The sequence below is a fragment of the Corvus kubaryi genome, unplaced genomic scaffold, assembly GCF_017639235.1.
Source record: "Corvus kubaryi isolate FWS band 111438036 unplaced genomic scaffold, C.kubaryi_AGA036_p1.0 37334, whole genome shotgun sequence".
In the NCBI taxonomy this organism is placed as follows: domain Eukaryota; kingdom Metazoa; phylum Chordata; class Aves; order Passeriformes; family Corvidae; genus Corvus; species Corvus kubaryi.
Genome location: NW_024581108.1, coordinates 4,966,687 through 4,985,672, shown reverse-complemented (window position 1 = coordinate 4,985,672; position 18,986 = coordinate 4,966,687). Strand labels below are relative to the sequence as shown.

Below are 18,986 nucleotides of genomic sequence, written 5' to 3'. Positions count from 1 at the left end.
ACTTAATATGAAATCTTCCCGCATTTGCATATGAACAGGCTCCTGAAAACTTCCTTGCTGTTTCTTTATTAACGATGCAAGGGCAGAGAAATAAGGTCATCACACTCATTACTGCAATGGCAGTTACATTAAGAGTAGGAGTTATTTGACCTTCTCTTTAAAGGTTTTTAGGAATACCACATTTTTAGACCATAACACAGCACAGTAAGACATGAGAGTGAAATTGACCTGGACAAAAATTTTCTGCTAAAATAATAGCCAAGGTCAAAAGAAATTTCCTAGTCTCCTACTTTAAATGAACTCTGTCAGCAGTGTTAAATAATTAAAGCAGACACATAAAATTATACTGCTCACAAGAAATCTCTTTCTCTATGGCTGTTAAAGTAGTAAAACCTTGCAAGTGACAAGCTGCTGACTAATAGCATTACTAAATCAGACAGCTGACCAACATTTTTTCATCTACTTATTAAAGGATTAGGACAGGCCAACCACAACAGTGGCTGCTAAACAAGGATATGGCCCACAGTGATATTATAGCAGAAGTGGGAAAGGTGCTTTATGATTGTTTCAATAAACATATTCAAAAGTGTTTCCACCTGTTTGGTTAATCTGGACTAAACACCAAACTTTAGGACAGATCTTGAACCTCAGAAGTACTGGTTCTTCAGAGAAAGACTCTTACATATGCACACACAGGAGTAAAACAATTACTGTAAACTTTAAGTTCTGTTTTTTCATTGTTCAAATCAACTGTACTAAGGAATATACTTTATTCTTAGGAAAGAGCAATCTGTGTGCCCTCATAGAGCTCGTGCTGTACCAATAATCCTTTTTAATAGATTATTTGGACCCGAGGATGTCCACTTCATCTACCGCTGCAGATTTTTGCAGGACATCTGGCAGTAGTCTCCACCACCATAAGCTTCTGCTAAGCACAGGGTCATACCCAGGCTCTGTCTGCGTCAGGAACTGCTGCAGACCAACAGGAGCAGATTGGTACCCAGAAAAGGGTTGTGCTGAGGATGGGATACCTACAAGAAGGACTGCAGTTGCCAGCAGTTGCTCAACTTAAAAAAAAAAAAATCTGGAATTCAAGCAGCTTACTAATAATGCAGTGGATTGACTTTGTATCAGCATTTCACAAAAATGGGAAGGTCAATGACATAGTAACTAAAACTTTTCTTGAAAGTTACTTTGGTAAAGGCATGAAAAGCCATCTTCAGGAGGTACAACTTCTTCAAGAAAACTTGTTTTTGAAAAATGAAATGGGTAATTAGCTTGCAGTCTATGCACAGAAAATATTAAAATGTTTTACCCAAAGAATTAAGAGAGAACAGGAGACCACTGTGAACTAGAGGCTACTTCTTAGTTAACTGGCAAGCAAGGTAAAACAGTGCCCATTCTCATCCTTCACAAGTACCTGTTTGTAAACCAGCTCTTTTCAGGGCATGAAAACAAATTGGAAAGTCTCCTTCATCCACCTCTCTTTGGTAATGAAATAACTGCCAGTTCATAAGTCTTCTTAAAGATTAAAACAATAAACCACACCATTGTGTTCTCATTCCTCATGCATTTTTGGTTTATAATGTTATTATTCCAGGAGATGTTGCATAATTAGTAGCTCTTGAAACAGTGAAGTCAGCCGCAGCAGTAACCTATTCACATTGTAGTAAACAACCATTTTCTTAGGCAAAATATCCCTCCTCCTTTTCTCCCCGACTAAAGCATGCTGAGTTAGCGAGCATGGTGATAAACGAAACAAAACAAAGCAACCAGCTGAAAAGAAAATCACAAGGCAGAAATGGGAAAACTGGTAACTCCTTTCCTTTAATTTTCAAAATAATTACTTAAGATGGCAATAACTAGATTGTATTTTCTTTGCTTCCAAGAATACCAATAAATACCAATAGTATTATTAGAAACTTTGTGCTACAAGCACAAGATATGTCAGTGCATGCTGTCCAGAAACCACACAAGCCCTTCACGTGATGAAATCTTTCCTCTGGCAAAAGCAGTGACCCTCATATATGAAACTCAACTATTAATCACCTTGTTAATTGGAAATAGGAGGGAAGATAAACAGAGGGAAGAAGATGGAAAGTATTTTATAGCTGTCCTTAAGCAATGGATTCAGAGACCACCAGGTGTAAACACAAACTCCCCTCAGCAGTACAGTCTAGTGCCATGCAAGGATCAGTGCAGGCCCTGTGCAAGAGTCAGGCAGTTCCAGCGATTCTCAACACTGTTTCATCGGCCAAAAGCACAAAACACAGAACAAAAATCTTTGCTGGGCAGTGTGACTGTTGGAACATTTGGAGGAGCTGAAAACAGGTTTTGTTTTTGGATGAGGTGGAAAAGAAGGTGGTATAAGCATAGAGGAATGACATCAAGCCAGGCCAAAATCCCTGGAGAGGTATTGCTGCAAGGACTTAATCGATGGTTTTTCTAATTGGACTAAGTAAAGCAAAGAAAAGTAGAAATGGTTGTTTTCCATTTCTTTCCTTAATTTCTGAATGCCTTATTTTGCTGTGTTTCATGTCTGTGGTTTGTTTGGTTTTTTTCCAAACCTCCTTCTCATTAAAATTAGAAATTGCCTGACATCTGTTCTTTCTTTTCAAGCATCCAAACTCTGAAATCCCATAATCCGTAAATGGGAAAGGACGATTACTCAGAAACTTGGCTGAACTACATGTGAGACACATTATGGGACGTTTCAGCAATCAATTTAAAATCATTGGCTTCAAGTGTGTTATTTCAGAATTGCAGGCAGTATCTGTAACTTATGTTACCTAAAATACCCAAAGGAAAATTTTATCAAACATAAAAAGCTGGCTGTCTGCATAGGCAAGTCAATCTGTAGTATTTGAAAAAGAAAAAAAAAATCAATACTGTGATAGAACAAGATGGAATGGACACTCTTAGAAAACCAGGCATACAGCTCTCACTGAAGAAGAAATATCACAGGACATGTTTTGGTCATAGGTAATAAGCAGGATATATTTCAGTATCTACCTGGTCATCTGGACATATGCTACATCCAAATCAATAAGCAATTTTGCCAGAGAAAATTCTTACAGTACACATTACAGATATGAAAGACTGTGCAAAACATTATATTAAACAGGAAAACTTGTCAATAGTTTAAAATGTGCTTTAAAACATAGTTTAGATAATTTAAGGTTTGCTTAGAAATGTTAATTATTCATCCTTAGACACAGAACAGTTGCTATTTTAAGATGTATTACTTAAGAATTATGATGTTTATTTCACGTTCTCTGTTGGACACATATGGAGAAGAGGTACTATAGAGGCCCAAGAATGAACCCAGGCTAGAGGAATGCCAAGCCTACAAGAGAACGTACACATCGTTTCTCCCTGAACAGAGGGCTCTGTGGTACTTTAGCTTCCAGTAAATAATGTGTACTTTGTGTATATAATGCAGCTACAGTGCATATATTGATCTAATGCATTATTTTATTATCCCACGACATATGAAAGGTGCAGGCACAGACCTGCGCTATCTCATTAGTGAAGAACTATTTCACAGTCTTATAATTATTGATGGAGAACAATCATACATGCACCTGTAATCCTCACTTTAAATAAAATTTCATTTCAGAAAGACAATTTTATATCTTCGTATTGCGGCAAAGAAAAAGGAAAAATTCAAAAACTATTAGGATAAACTGATAGGAACATTCCCATTAGTACACATGCTTTCTGTTATGTCCGGAACTCTTCCCATTCATCCTCTTTGCACTTGTATGCAAAACAAATACTAGCCATCGAAGAGTGGGTGCTGTAACCCTTGCTACTCTACTGTTTGGGTAGTTCAAAATATATTATCAAATCCAAACCAAAGTAAATGTTTAATACAAGTTACCCATACTGTGGAAAAAACAAGACAAAACAAAATCAGTTTTGCATGTCCAAAGAACGAGCACAGAGAGGCTCAACCAGAGTAGCTACTATAGGCTAGAGGAACATGAACATCCCTCACTTCTTTCATTATAGCCTGCAACTTCCTTGTGCCATCCCAGGATGTGCAGTCACACAGCAGGAAATGTGCCCCCAGCTCCATCCTTCAGCCAGGCGTGAGCAGCAAACTGGGCCGTGTGCCGGGACAGGACGGCCAGAGCAGGAAGCCCTTGGAAGCGAGCTGGCTGTTCAGACACCCATTCCCAGAGCCACGCCACAACAGCTGCAGGCTGCTGGGCAGCCAACTGGACCACACTGATCTACCAGAAAGTACAACTCTGAAGTAGTTCAAAATAAAGAAAAGGCATGGTAATAGTGATTCTTCAAACCTTTTACTTGGATACTCTTTAAAATACTTCTATCATTGATTAACATGACCTTTACAATGACTTTTGAATTAATCCCTAACTGACTATACTGGGATTGTCTTTACATAAACTACAAATTCTTTTGGCAAGTTGAGCTTTATCAATGACTGACTATTACATTTTGAATGCTGTCTTCATCTTAACTCTTTACATTCTTAATGTCTTATTTCCCCATTTGTAGATTTGGCTCAGTAACTCTCACGTTTGTTTACATACATACATTTACACACCAATATATCTATAGGAGTGAGATGTCAGAGTAGCTTTTAATACACACAGCAAATGATGTTTACAACAGGCCTTAATGAGAATGAATCAGTCATTCAAACAGCATTACCCCTGCGAGATACGAACGAGACAGGTTGTCACACTTAGAGATTAACATCTTGTTTTTGCCAGAGTTCCAAGAGTGCAAATGAAAACGCCAATTTGGCTTTTCCTAGCTTACCCATATTTGGTACTGCCACTAATTTTTTAAATTTTTTTTGGGTGCATAGTTAAATAGATAAATAATATCATCAATCATTTCTGCATATACTAATATTGGTATTAAAATATTGGGGTTTTTAAACAGATCATTTAATAGAACAATCAACCATTACCAGACATTTGTTTAACAAGTCCTGCTCAGCTCTTTATATTTTATGTATATATATTATGATCTTTTCATTCCTCTGTTGCCCTGATCCAACATGAAAATTCGCTGTTACACCCTGGTATTTCAACAAGACACTGGATGAAGCAACTTAAATTCTCTTCTAATTACTGATAAAGAACGTACTACCTAGTACTGAATGTATTCATATTTGCAGATACAATGCTATATAAGTATGATAAAACATGCTGCTTGGTGAGATAAAGACAATTCTTTGACATAAATAAATAATTAATAAATATATATATATATATAGACCTGATTTTATAGTCTTCTCACTCAGCCTCCAAATTTTATTCTGCATTTTATTAATTTAATAAACATTTCACTGAAATAGTAAGCAGCCCTACCTTAAGCACTATGTACTGCCGACTGACATTTACAACATGGAAAAACAAGTGACCTACCAAGCATTCCAATATCACCTCAAAACCTCATTTCAATGTATAATCATGTTCAAACTGCTTATGCAAATGCAATTAATTGCATCCTCTAAAAAGGCATCTGAAGTATGTAAAAGACTGCAAAAAGTTTCTGTAAATATAAGCCTACTGTAACATGCTTTTTCACAGCAGAAAGTATAGAAGTTAAATAATATTATTTTACAAGTTCAGTTATTATTTTTATTATTTTCTTCAGTATTTTCCTGTTGTAATATGAATCCATTATTTTGCCCCCAGAAATTATGACAATAAAGTAAGAGATAATGGCATGTCTAGTTTCCAAAAAATTAACAGTGTATTATTTTAATCTGTAAAGCACCATGTATACTGATGCTGTTGCAAGAAGCAGAGGAGGAGTGGTGGGAGTTATACTGTGGGTGAAAAAAAATTTTCACCATTCTGGAAGAAGATATTCCCAGCAATAAGGCTTTATCACATCATGCCTACACAGAGATCTGGAAGTCTCTGCTTTATTGGGATTGTCACAGATTGATGATGCCCTTTTGATAGAATAACTGAAGCACTTTGGGGAAACACCCCCGAGCACTTGGCTGTGATTACCTTTTAGTAACAAAAAGGTGTAAAGTGGGAAGAAGTTAAGTTGCTCTATATCAGCGAAGCTTTGTGAATTGATGAACTGTGAGCTCCAGTCTCTGGAGAAACTTCACTTCTCTCACCCAGCCATCACTCTAAGTCCCCTTAAAGACTCAGTTCCCCTCCTAAGCCCTCTAATCTCTCACATTTTTTCTCAGACCTACATCCTGAAGGCCTTCTTGAACTACTCAGTATCTGCTGGCTCAGGAAGGAAGCTCATCAGAGTCCACAGCTATTTGGTCTGCACTTCAGCCTTCCCTTTGGCAAAGGAGTGAATTTGGCTCACTCTCCTCTAGTCCAGCAGCTATCTCCAATATGCTTGTAAGAACTTGTACAAGAAAGAATTTGTAAAATAAATAACCAGCAGAACAGAGATATACGCCATCCCTAAGTAGAACAAAAGACAAAATCAAAATGTCATTGGACTAGGATTAAACTTGCAAATTCAGATCATATTTTAAATTCTTTCCAAAGAATATTTGGGAAAGGTACAGAAGCAATGCAAAGAATGAAAAATCATCAGTGTATGCCTTCAGGAAAACTTAGAGGAAAATTTAGTCAGTGGTTGTACTGGAAGAAGAGTAGGTATTTTTCCAAGATAAAATAACTGCCAGGAAAAAAACCACAACCCACCATTTTGCAGACTACAATTTGGATAAGACAACAAAAGTGACAATATGGTCAAAATAGAATATATTTTAGAATAATATGAAAGCAGTCTTGCATGATTTTATCCTTAATTTAGTCATCAAGATGGTAGCTGAGATGCACATTATCTAAAAGTAAATATGAACCAAGAGCTTCTTCATACAGGGGAAAAAGTGATGTAAGTGGCAGGAGAGACGTGCAGTTATACCATTAAACACAGCACCTTTTTAAACCACCTAAGTGCTGACAGGCTTTTGTGCTGCTGTCCAAGGTTTCAGCCTTAAAAAGCCAGCTTGTAGCTCATTTCTTTTGATGACTGAGGACAGTCATGTTTAAGGGTGGAAATACTGTCCTACAGAGAAATAGCTCAATTCTGTTAGGAGTTAACATACTGACCTGCAAGCTGACACTAGTAACATATTTCCTTTTTTTTAAAGGGAGTTCTAATTCAGTCTTCTAGAAAATATATTAATTTTTGATAGTCTTTGGATTATCTGCAAGTCTGCCAATTTCATGCTTAACCTAAATCTTCATCTCAGTCTGGAGCAAATAGGGAAAGAAAAAAATACTGTATTTTTAAAACTACAAAAGGATTTAAAGAGGAGTAATCTGTACACATTGAGCTATTCTTCCAATAAATCTCAGAACACTGGGGACATTCCAAAAGATTAGAAGATGTGAAACAATGGATTTTATTTGAAAGCCAACAGACAATACAAAGAATTTTAAGGCCCCAATTTTGGAGTCAACAAGCAGCTTGATTTATGTATGAAAAATGAACACATGCCGATTTAAACATGAACTAACAGAACATAAGCCACTTTCTAAATTCACTTAAATTTATAAGTGAAAAGTGCAAGACTTATTATGAGTGTAAGGCATCTAACTTGATACTCATACATTCTGATTAAAGAGACTTCTTAATGCTGCATACATTAAACTGATTTATAGTGCAGCTCTGGGCATAGAATCAGCAATGAATTGGTGAATTTTTCAAGAAACACCACATGAATGAGTTACCAGCTCACCATCTCTTACTATTTTTACCAGTGGCCTGGAAGGAAAACTCCTCACTGATCAGGTTTAAAGAGAAGGGAAAAATTGTGGCAAGATGATTAATTACAGGAGTAATCAGTTCTCCCTCTGAATTTGGTACAGTAAGAAGAGAATCAAGTAAGTCACAGAAATGAAAGGTCCCACCTCAGCTGAATAAAGGCAAGCAAGCTATAATAATCAGAAAGGTACTGCCTTCTCTAGTAAAAGAAAGTTTAAAGTTGTTTAAGGAACAGAACCTAAAATAATTGACACTACAGCCATAGATATGATAAGAGCATAATTGTGTTAAGTCATTAAGACATTAGATCTTGTTAGAACAAGCAAGGCTGTATTATCCTTCTCCTTCCCCCGTAAGCAGAACAAGCCAATAATACCAAGCTACATGTAGCCTGTTACATAAGTTCTCAGTTTCCCTGAAAATGAGGTAAATTATCCCTCAGTGCTTAGAGGCATATGAGTATTTTTGCTGCTGTTGTTGAAAGTACAGAGTACTTTAGGAGGATTGGGGTTTTTTTTCCCCCCAAAGCTTTGACCTGGAAAAATAATAATTTTCATACATATGCATCATACTTTTAGAATTAGGATTTGCTTCTCTCTAGCAGTTCTTTGGTAGCATGTATGCATATTTCATTATCAACTTCAGTATTACCATGCTATTGTATTTCCCAACTGTGTAAGTTAACTGTCTGTTGTATTTTTTCCTGTTGCTGAAGAAAAGCTAAAAGCAGGAGTTGGAATAAGTTGATCCTTTGCAGGTATCTACCTGTAAGATACATCTTACCATAAAGAATTTAGCAACACAGAAGTTGAGACTTCCCTGACAAAATGATATACTGAACTACACTAATTCACAATCTTTCTGTGGGCAGTCACAACATTATCATCTTTTATTAACCTCACATACACACAGCTGTCTTTACAGTGATCTTCTAACTATCATTAGATGGTTTGGTTTTGCTTTTGGGAGCCAGGAAGTTAAGAAGAGGGGTAAGGAAAAGAAACAAACAAAAAAGTAAAACCTTCGTAATTGTGAACTGAATTTTCTTTCCATCACCACTCTGTCCATTTCATTGTTTCTCTTTTATGTATTAGGATGTAACCTGGCATAGTCCTGTAATTCACCCTAACTTTTTTTTTTCCAGTCCATGCTTCAAAGTGAATTGGCTGCCTTGGCAAAACAATGCCCCAGAAACATACCAGTGGGATTTCCACAATTCTTTCTGTGTCATAGAACAGGAAGCTTTTACAAATGTTTATTACCTCACAGAATGCCCTTAAGAAGGGAAAAAGTGCAGGGTATTTTCCACCAAAGCATGTTTTAGCAACATATGGTATAATCAGTTCCAAATTAATCTTAATATGATGAAGAGAGTCAGAAAAAAGTCTGTATTAACCTTCTGCACCAGAGTAGAGAACACATCAGTAAATCGCTGGTCAGAAGGCACGATCTGAGGTTAGAGATTGTCAACACCTGAAGGGAGCATGCAATGAATGCCACTGCAGGAGAGGAAGCTGACATACACATGTGTCACCTTGCAGGCTCTAGCTCACAAAAAACACACCACAAGCCATGTGCCCTACAAGCCTTGACAAGGTCAGGTGGAATCCTGGGTCCAGTTTCCAGCACAGCCTGTAAAGAAAGACAGCCAGCCAAATGGAGGGCATTTGGAATGAAGAAAAGGTGTGTGAAACAAAGTGCCCAAGAGGCGTTACCTGCCCCCACATAAAAGAGCTGCTACAAAAAGGAAGGGAATAAACTGCTCATGTTCACACAGACACAGGAGAAATCAAGGAGCTGATACTACGGAATAGATTTTACAAAGTCTCCTTTTCCTTAAATTTCTTTCTGATGGTAGGGTTCTTCTGACAGCTGATGTGGCAAAATAAAGCCCCCCCCTAGCCCAGAACCCCGGGAATTAATTTATAATTTGCAGGTCAGCATCAGTAAAAAGAGGGTGAGGTGGTACAACTTCTGTAACTACATCTTTGAACAAATGTTGTTGACAAATAAAGAGAGAATGTCATCTATCTTTCAACAGCACTTAATTGGCACCTACTGCAGTTGTTTGTTGCTTAAATACCACTTACTCATATATTGAAGTAAATTGCAGTATCCTTTAATAATGTAACCAATACATCAGTTTCACATTTAAGAAACATGTCCCTATATAATAAGATTTCCTATTACATACTATATGTATTTAACAATTGCATCATGTAAAATTAATCTGATAACCTATTACATGCTTACCCAATATCTACATATTCTCTTTGCTTTTCTTGTAATTTTCTTCTTTTAAAGGCCAGAATATTTTTAACCTGCCACTTCTTTATCAAAACAGTTAAAAGAATTTCAATACACACTTCACATTCTATATAGTTATGTCATAAATACTGACTGCTGTGTCTTCTAAATTGTATTCCAAACACCCAACTTAGATCTTATAAAAGCTCTTGCCATTTCAGCTTTAGAGGGATGTCATCAGTCTTGACAGCTGACTGATTTGGATCTCTGGCTACTGCTAGATGATTATATAAGTTGTGCTAAATGTAACTTTATCCATTATTCTAAAATCATTAAGCTGCAGGATTTCTTTCTGACATATCCTTTACTAATTTTTCCACTGGTCTTAGATTCATGGTTTGGGAAGGCAAAGGAATATACTGGGAGATATCCTTCGTCATGATCTTCTGAGACATGAGGGAAAACTGAACATCATTTACATTTATACTAGATAGTTAATTTGCTACAGAGCACTATTATAGTCAATTTATAACTTAAAATATTCAAAAAGGTACCAGATAATCTTTTCATATAAGTCCTGGTTTATTTACATAGCACAAATTCTACCGGATTTTGCTTTGGCTGATTTGGAGATGCATGTCTGCAAGGTAATACAACTTCTTACTAGTTCATATAAACCTACCAGTTCAGAGAAAACCTACCAGTTCCTATAAACAATGGGCATACACTGCTATTTACAGCATTTCCCTAACTGTCACACAAGAACCTATACTATGGAGACCTTAAGATATTTTGCTCATTCAACCTTAGGAAAAGAAAATCTCGTAATGTTAAATTCCGTAGAGTTTGTAAGAACAAAGATTTTGTTGTGATACATCTACTGTGATGACAGAGTGTGTTCGCTGCTGATAAAGGCAGGCAGATTGCCAGGATTATGTGTGCAGATTAACAAATGCAGATTCAAAATGTTCTTTTGTACTAGACTGGAGCAGCTGCTGCATTTTGGGGAGTACAAACTGTATTCCTTCAACAGTCAGTGTGGTTTTGTCCCCTTGTTGCTGTGTGTATGTACTACACAGAGCTGGTAGTGAAGCTCTCCTTATGTTTACATGACAGACCCATACCTCCTGGTAAAAGCTGCTCACTATTTTCCATAATAGGAAGAAAGCAGTGCTCTTCAAGTCACTCCCTGCTACAACCATGTAAGATTTTTAGCTTTCTGCTATCCAGTACAAGGGTATTAAGAAAGATTTCTCTTCTTTACCATAATTCAAACAAACTGATGAAGAAATTCCTTCTAAGTAGTCTGTAAAACAATTCACAGACACATCTTTTCCTAATAGCTCAGTTACTGTGCTCCAAAATATACTTAACCCAGTAGAAGTAACCTAAACATTTATTTAAATAAACCTTTCCACATATTTAAAGATAGAAAGAAAGTTCACAGCCGCAAACCAACAGCCAAAAGCTGAACTACACTACATATAACAGTGCTATTGAAAGAGGAAGAAAATGTTCTTAAACTGTGCTTAATAAAATAGTCTTTCTTTCAAGGTTAATGAAAATACTTCCTGACCTTTTTAGAAAGCATTTTCTACGTGGTATCTGGCATTCTTTACGAACTTAATTTATGACATATTTCTTTCAAAATTTGTTCTTCCTTTTAACTAGTTTTCCTTTTGTGCTTCAGGAGTGGATTTTGGTCTGTTCTCAGGTGGCTGTTTTGGGGTCACCACCATCACCCCCTGTTTCTCCACCTCTCCCTCCCCACTTCTCCCCCCCCCGCCCAGGGCAAAAGCAGCACAAGATGAAATAATAGCTAAGAACACAATCAGAAGCTCTTTGATTCAAAACTTGAGTTTGTTCAAGGCAGAAGAACAACAACTATTTTGCAAGGAAATGAACAAGATAAACAACAGACAATAATAATGCATTTCATTATTTTCTCACAAGAGGCATGAGACTTGACTTTGGGAGGTACTACCTTCTCTTGAGGTGCATTTAATTTCCTGTCATTATTCCAAAAGCAGCAGTTTGATTTAGTAGATCATGTATGTCAGTTGGAAGACGTATTGCAATATTCTCTCCTCATTTTAGTAAAAGATTAAATGTAGTTACCACAATTTTACATTAGAATAAGCATGAGAAAATGTGCTGCTATTTGTAAACATTTCCTACATTCAGCTGGCAAAGGCCAATGTAAGGCCAGCTCTATATACATCTGTATCCATCGAGGATTTTATGGCAGTTCTGAGAAGGTACTTTCAAGGCAATTCAAGCATCATTGTTTATTCAATAGCTCTGTATAACTGAAATCAACCCTACAAGAATTGTTAGAAAGAACAATCAGATTTAGCTACCTTCTAGGCAAGAATTCTCAGTAATACAAGTTTGAAATGCCAATTATGGTGCTGGAACCCTAAGACCGAAACACTACATAGATTTTTGTATTGAAATTAAGGATGCTGGAATAAAAAAAAAAAAACCCAACAGAAAACCCAACTAAAATTAAAGCAGAGAAATCATAGAAAGCCTTAGGGTTTTTAGCATTAGAGTTGCTGGAAAGGACCAGGAAAGCCTCCCTCCATTGTATTCTTTATAGACACAACTTGGTGTCAGGAGCTTTGCTACCTTCCACATTAGTTGCCACGTTTGGTGCACAAGTTGAGCAAACAGCATTCCACGAAACCCAAAGGATGTTGCAGAGGCCTTTGTGGTTATCTCAGTCTTCCACAAATTTCTGATATGGATATACAGAAGTACAACAAACCCCACTATAACTCACTGATAACCTGTATGCTTTGCACTCACTGAATGCTAGACAAACATACTGTAAAAAACATCCCGAGACACTGCTTCTATTTACATGACACAGGAAAAAAAGCATTTTCTACATACAAGAAAAACATAATTAAATACAAGCAAAACAAAATACCCAGGCTATGAGTCAACAAAAATTGCTTGAAAAAAAAGCTAATAGGACATTAAGTTCTAAGTTAAAATGGTAAGTGCAGAATGAACTCTGTGGAGAGCTGTAGCAGTTACCATGGCCCAACTGTGAACTGGCATCTTGTGTGTGAGGGAGCCTGGTACAACATTACTGCAGCAAACAGGTGTTTGTGCAGTGCTAACTGAAGCGGGATGGTATATTTGACACGGTAAGTCCAGCAAAAATACTGGATCCCTGTTTTCAAGCAAATAAGAACCTTACAGGGAATGTGTGTGAAGAGACTAGAAATGGAACAAAAAATATGGAACCTCTAAAGATTACATTATCCCAGCCCAAACCCACAGTAGACTGGTTCTACACAGCACATCAGACTCACTGAACTTCTGTTTCACCACTATATTTGCTTATTACATTATTTTAATCTTCTGTGAAACATACTACTATCAAAGATGATTATATATCACAAGGCAGTTAGAATCTGGTGCTTTAACTAACAAATTATGGTATCTATGGGCTCAAGTCAAGTAACTGCAAATTCTTTTTATGTGTCTTCATCTAACAACTAATTTACAATAGCATGGAATGGAAACCTGTTGCATCATGCCTAAAACCAGAAAAAAAAATTCTTCAGGGCAGAAACCACATCTTACTTCTTTGTTCTGTGAACTGCTTAGTACACGTTGTATCGCTTTTCAGAGTTAAAGGAGCTGTACAGCCTGGAAGTACAGGGGCTGTAGCATGTAGCTGCAAGTAACCAGGTGAGCTGCTGCAGCCCTTCCTCAAGGAGAAACACACTGCTGATGAAAGGCACTGTCATTTCCAATGAATGCAGTCTGCCAGGGAGACCAAAAGTCTGGACTGCAGGATGAGTTAATCACTTACTGTCTGTTATCTTACCCAGAAGGAGAGCCAGGTTCTGACTGTGGGTACATACACACCTAGCACTATCAATCCCCCTGTCCTCCAGCCTTCCACAGGAGTTTTGCCAGCTGTGATTAACTTCACAATTAGTTCTGCACGACAGAAAAGCAAAACTGGTGCAAAGGTCCCCGGACTCACCTCTGCTCCCTCTTCAGGGTATTCACTTCAGTCAGCTCTTCTCTAGTCCTGGGAAATGAGTACCCCATGGCAAGTGGGCTACTGTTGGTATGATCCTAGAGCCCAGCTTCCAGGTTACGTGCTCAAAAAAACTGCATTTGTGCTCCCTGAGATGCTGCCACATTGCAAACCACAAGAGCAGTAACTGGAAGAAACACAGATATTTGCCTCAAACCTGCACTTCTGATGACTACTAACTAGCTAATACAGGCACACCTAATTGTACCTCAGTTGTAGTCCAGATTCACAAACTGCTACAGCAAAATTATTGCCAGACTTCATCACAATAGACATCTTCAAGGAAGAAGGTAATTTACAGCTAAATGGACAAACAACTTAGATGACAGCACATTACTTTTTATATTTAAACCCCATGCACACAAAAAATGTCTCAGAATTAGGAAAATAGCAATTTTTATTCCTACCAGCTATTACGGACTTATTGCTGGGGTTTTGCAGGAGCCTCTCATTCCCTTTCCATCTTGGCTGAAAATTGTAGAATTTTATGAAGGATTTAGGTGTTACTTGATTAATGACAGTAATTATACATGGGTGCAAGTTTAAAGTAGCTGCTCAGCTGGTTTAATTTCTTGCAACGCTTTTTCTGAACTGAGACTTCAACTTTTTAACAAAAGTTATCCTTTTTGATTATATTATGCTTAGCATGGCTTTTATACTTTTCCACTCTGAAAATATACAAAATATTTGTATGGCATATTTTCTTGGATATAGTATTTATACACAGGGTATTCCCTAACCTTTATCTAGTCACTAAATTTTATTTAAGAACTAAATATCTTAAAATGCCTTGCAAGTTAATGACTGTTTTTTGTAGTCAGCTGAGAACGTTCTATCAATATACAATAATAAGCTTAGAAAATAGATTTTTCTGGTGAAAATTTGGTAAAAGTCTGTAACATTACTGTATCTCTCCAGACCCTAACAACATTGGTTTTAAACAGATATTCAAGATTTGACATTATTACCCCTCAAGCCAGAAAATTGGGTAGTTTTGGCCCTGTAACATTAGGGACAGAAGTCCACTGCTGGGGTAGTTATGCAGTATCAGTTTCCCTGCAAAGTGAACTGAGATGCCAATTTTTTATTCCTTTCCCCACATGGTAGAAGTGCATTGCAGGGACTTGAGAGAAGGAAAGCATTTCTTAATTCCTCTCTGAATCTGTTTATTCTTCCCTGCACTTGAAGCAAATTGAAAGCGACCATATGAATACCAAGTGATCAGCCTGATTAAATATCAGAATTCTTGTAAAATGATTTGGCATGGAAAGTAAATTATTCAGTTAATATAAAATTCTTGTTATAATGGAGAAAGTTTTAGAAAAGCCTCCTCTGACTTGTCCTGTACGAAGAAATATATATGTTTTTAAAACAAAGAGATCCAATGCTTATATGAGTAAAAATATGAAAAAATCCAAATTGCCTTCCTCTTTTGTATCTCACATTTGAAGGCTTAAGTCAGTTTGGGTTATGAAGGAAATACAAAATTTAAAAAAATAAATCAGCGTGGAAAAATAAATTTAAGCTTGACTTGAACAGTGATCTATGCATATTATAGCTGAAAGCATTAGAAAACTATTGCATCATTATCAGAACCGTGCTGAATTCTTCAGCTATTTCTGATTTCTATAGCAGGTCAAAATCTCACATTTCCATATGGGAGTGCCTGCTGAAGACAGATTTGGGGTTTTTTTTATGCATTGGAACTTGCCAACTGACATAAATATCTTTGCAAAATTTTTTAAACTTAGCTTCCATAAACTTCTTAAATATCAGATAATTCCTTTTGTACAGAAGTATAATTTCCAGGAGAAAAATACTCTGGTTCTTGGTTCAACACTTTCAATTCCAAGCTCTAGACTATTTCTGCACTGTCTGAAGTCTAGTATAGCAGAGCTAAGACCAAATACATTTCAACCAGAAGAGAAATAACATGGTATTTGGTTCTTTTGCTCCCCTACACCTATGTACGTACACACACAGAGAAATACACGAACATAGCATTGGCAGCCTCTCAGATACTAACGCAGCCAAGCCAGTCATGACTAAACAAGCAAAGTGCTGTCTATCCTGACTCCAGCACAAAGCAGCACATCCATTTGCTAGACTTTTCAAGAACTTAAGTATGTAAGGTGCCTCCCAGAAAAGTTCAACCTAAGAAAGAGAGAAGACCAAAATGCCTGCTTTACTAAATAGTCACATGTGAAGTAAGCCAACAATTAATCCCCACAGATGTCACTGTACAAACATCCAGTCCAAGGAATTCCAAGTCTGTTGGCCACAGCTACACATGTTATAATACACGTGTAAAATTAAAACATTCCATACTCAAACCTCTTTCCATAATTCCATTTTATAATATAACTTGCCCCTTTCCATCTGGGGAAAGTCCAACACATCTGAGAAGATAACAAGAAATATCCTCTAACAAACACCAACATCTTTCTCCTATTCCTGGGGAAGACAGGCTAGCAAAGGGAAAGACAACCACACTATTAAATTGCTCAAAATTACATTTTACATGGGTTTAACACAATCTGGTCTACTAGAGGAACATATGTGTTAATTACATGGGAAAACTTCTGTTCTACATAATTGAAAAAGAAAAATTATTCCATGCTCTAAAACAGGATATACATTTAAATTTGTAAGACTTTTAGAAACTGTGACATATGGAATAATAGGAAAAGGTACTGGAAGACATCAAGAGAAAAGACTGTCACTACTGCAACAGCCAGATTTGAAGCTCTCTGCCAACTTTACTAATAGTACAATAAGGAAAAGGGTTGAGGCTTTCCAATTAAAATATAATGCTGCTGCTATGAACTTGCGTAGGAATGAGAGCATGGTTTGACCAAGTAAAACTCTTGGGCTCAGGATGTTAGTACTGAGTCTACAGTTTCACAGCCACTTTTTTGCTAGCAGTTGTTTAGGACAAGGCTGTGTTTCTGCCCAAGCCAGTTGCGTTCTCTGTCCTTGTCACAGCCCAGCTACCTGTCAACTGACAACAGCAACAGTGCACCCATCTGTTACTGGTACTGGAGTGGGGACCAGCGCCCTGGGCACAGCAGGAACCTGGGGCTATCAACTCTTATGATGTTCATGTGTCAATAACTACCTGCTGACTATGCCTAAACAACACAGCAAAGAAACACACAAACAGCCCCACAAGCATGGGGGAAATAAATTAATATTGAAATGCATTTTATTACTAAAACAAAGATCAGCAAACCAAACTAGGGAATACTGACACTTTTTTTTTCTCAACTGACAACTCTGGAAAGAGATGACTCTTACAACTACTCTAGACAGAGATCAAACTAAAAGAATCAAATGGGGAAACCAGAGGCTCATAAATGCAAGTGAGTAACCTTATTTTCCTTCAGAGGCAAGAACAGAATGAAGTTCTGTAAAAACATAAACAGGAAGTTTGTTTGTTAAATACTTTGACTTCTGTGAACATTAAGAACACTCCTAAACCACCCACAAATATTGCATGTGTCCTGCAAATTTTGCATCACTTAGAAACATAGAATTATTTAGATTGGAAAAGACCTCTACAATCACCATAGCTATATTAATTCCCACACACCTTCATTCTGGCAGCAGCTACAGGTCACTGCCCACAAATACTTCGTTCACTTCATTTATTCTCTAAATTAAGTATTAAATATAAACATAAAAAGGTGAACTTTAAAAATATTTCACTTTAAACATATTAGCATCTTATTCTATCATACTGCCATTTGCTAAACAAACATATGTAGACATCCTTTTTACAGTTAATTTTTTATAACACAGCCCCAAACAAAGAAGAAAAGCCATTACTTAAGAGCTTACTAATAGAATCATTCCTCAGTTGAACTAATGTTTTAATTAGCAGTTGTATAAAGCAAAGACATATTATTAAAAGTATCCATGAAAAAATACCATTGTTGCATGTTTTACATTGACTTAATGTGCAACAGGTGACTATTCAATGTTATTAGGTTAAATTGCCTACCACCAAAGCCTTTTTTTTTCAAGCTTTTAAGCAAAGATTTCTGCCCAAGAAAAATGTTTACAAACTTTTCTAACACAGACATATTCACTCACAGTCAGTGCTGTAAAACTGAAATCAAAGTGATCATATTGTCACTGCTATATTTAAAAATGTAGCATTTGAACTAAGCAGGAAGATAGGTGTGTTCTAGCATTAATACAGAAGAAATACACCTGCAGTGACAGCTAATGAGAAGAAAAAAAAAACAAACCAAAACAATTATAAACTTCCCAGTAATGAATCCTATTGAACTCTTGACAAAAATACTTCAACATAATGATGCATTTTTAAAGACACATCTGTAGGTATTGGGACTACACAGAGAGAAGAGATGTAACACACAAGTTCTGAACACTCACCATCTGAATTGGTTTTTTGTGAAGATCTCGTTCAGTCACCAACTTCTCTTGGTCAGTGACATAAAGGCCTTTTTGTGCCAGGGCTTGTATAACAGCATCATGACCTAGAAGTGGTTTTGCAGCATCACTCTTGAGAATAAGGCTCCCAGCACGACAGTAGAGCTCGGCAGACAGCAGCAAGTTAACAACAGGTGGTTTAATGTGCTCTTGGTCATACTGGTCTGTGTAAAATGGTTCTCGTAGTTCTTCTGGAACATTTTCTACAAAATAAAAAAAAGCACAAGTCAGTATCAGAAAGGACAGTTGGAGTATTAGGGGATTTTTTAAAAACTATATATGAACTCAAAATTATGTTCAAGAAAGCATAATCAAGGGGAGGCCAAAGTCTCCACCAGCAATTATATTATAAAGTACTGGGAAAAATTTAATACAATGGTAATATTTGAACTATAAATAGAAACTTCAGAAAAATTCCAAGTGTCTCACACTGCAAAGGCTACAACAGACCAACCTGTGGTTTCACAGCATCATT

The 18,986-nt window shown here is 36.9% G+C and overlaps 1 protein-coding gene across 4 annotated transcripts in view; it reads right to left on the bottom strand.

Moving 5' to 3' along the window:
• The window catches only part of CAMSAP2 (calmodulin regulated spectrin associated protein family member 2), an 82,847-nt gene that overhangs the window by 51,005 nt on the left and 12,856 nt on the right, over positions 1-18,986 (bottom strand). For all 4 annotated transcript variants that reach the window (XM_042029942.1, XM_042029943.1, XM_042029944.1 and 1 more), the window contains exon 2: positions 18,455-18,714. In XM_042029942.1, coding sequence (XP_041885876.1) covers positions 18,455-18,714 — 260 coding nt within the window. The remainder of the gene's footprint in view (positions 1-18,454; positions 18,715-18,986) is intronic.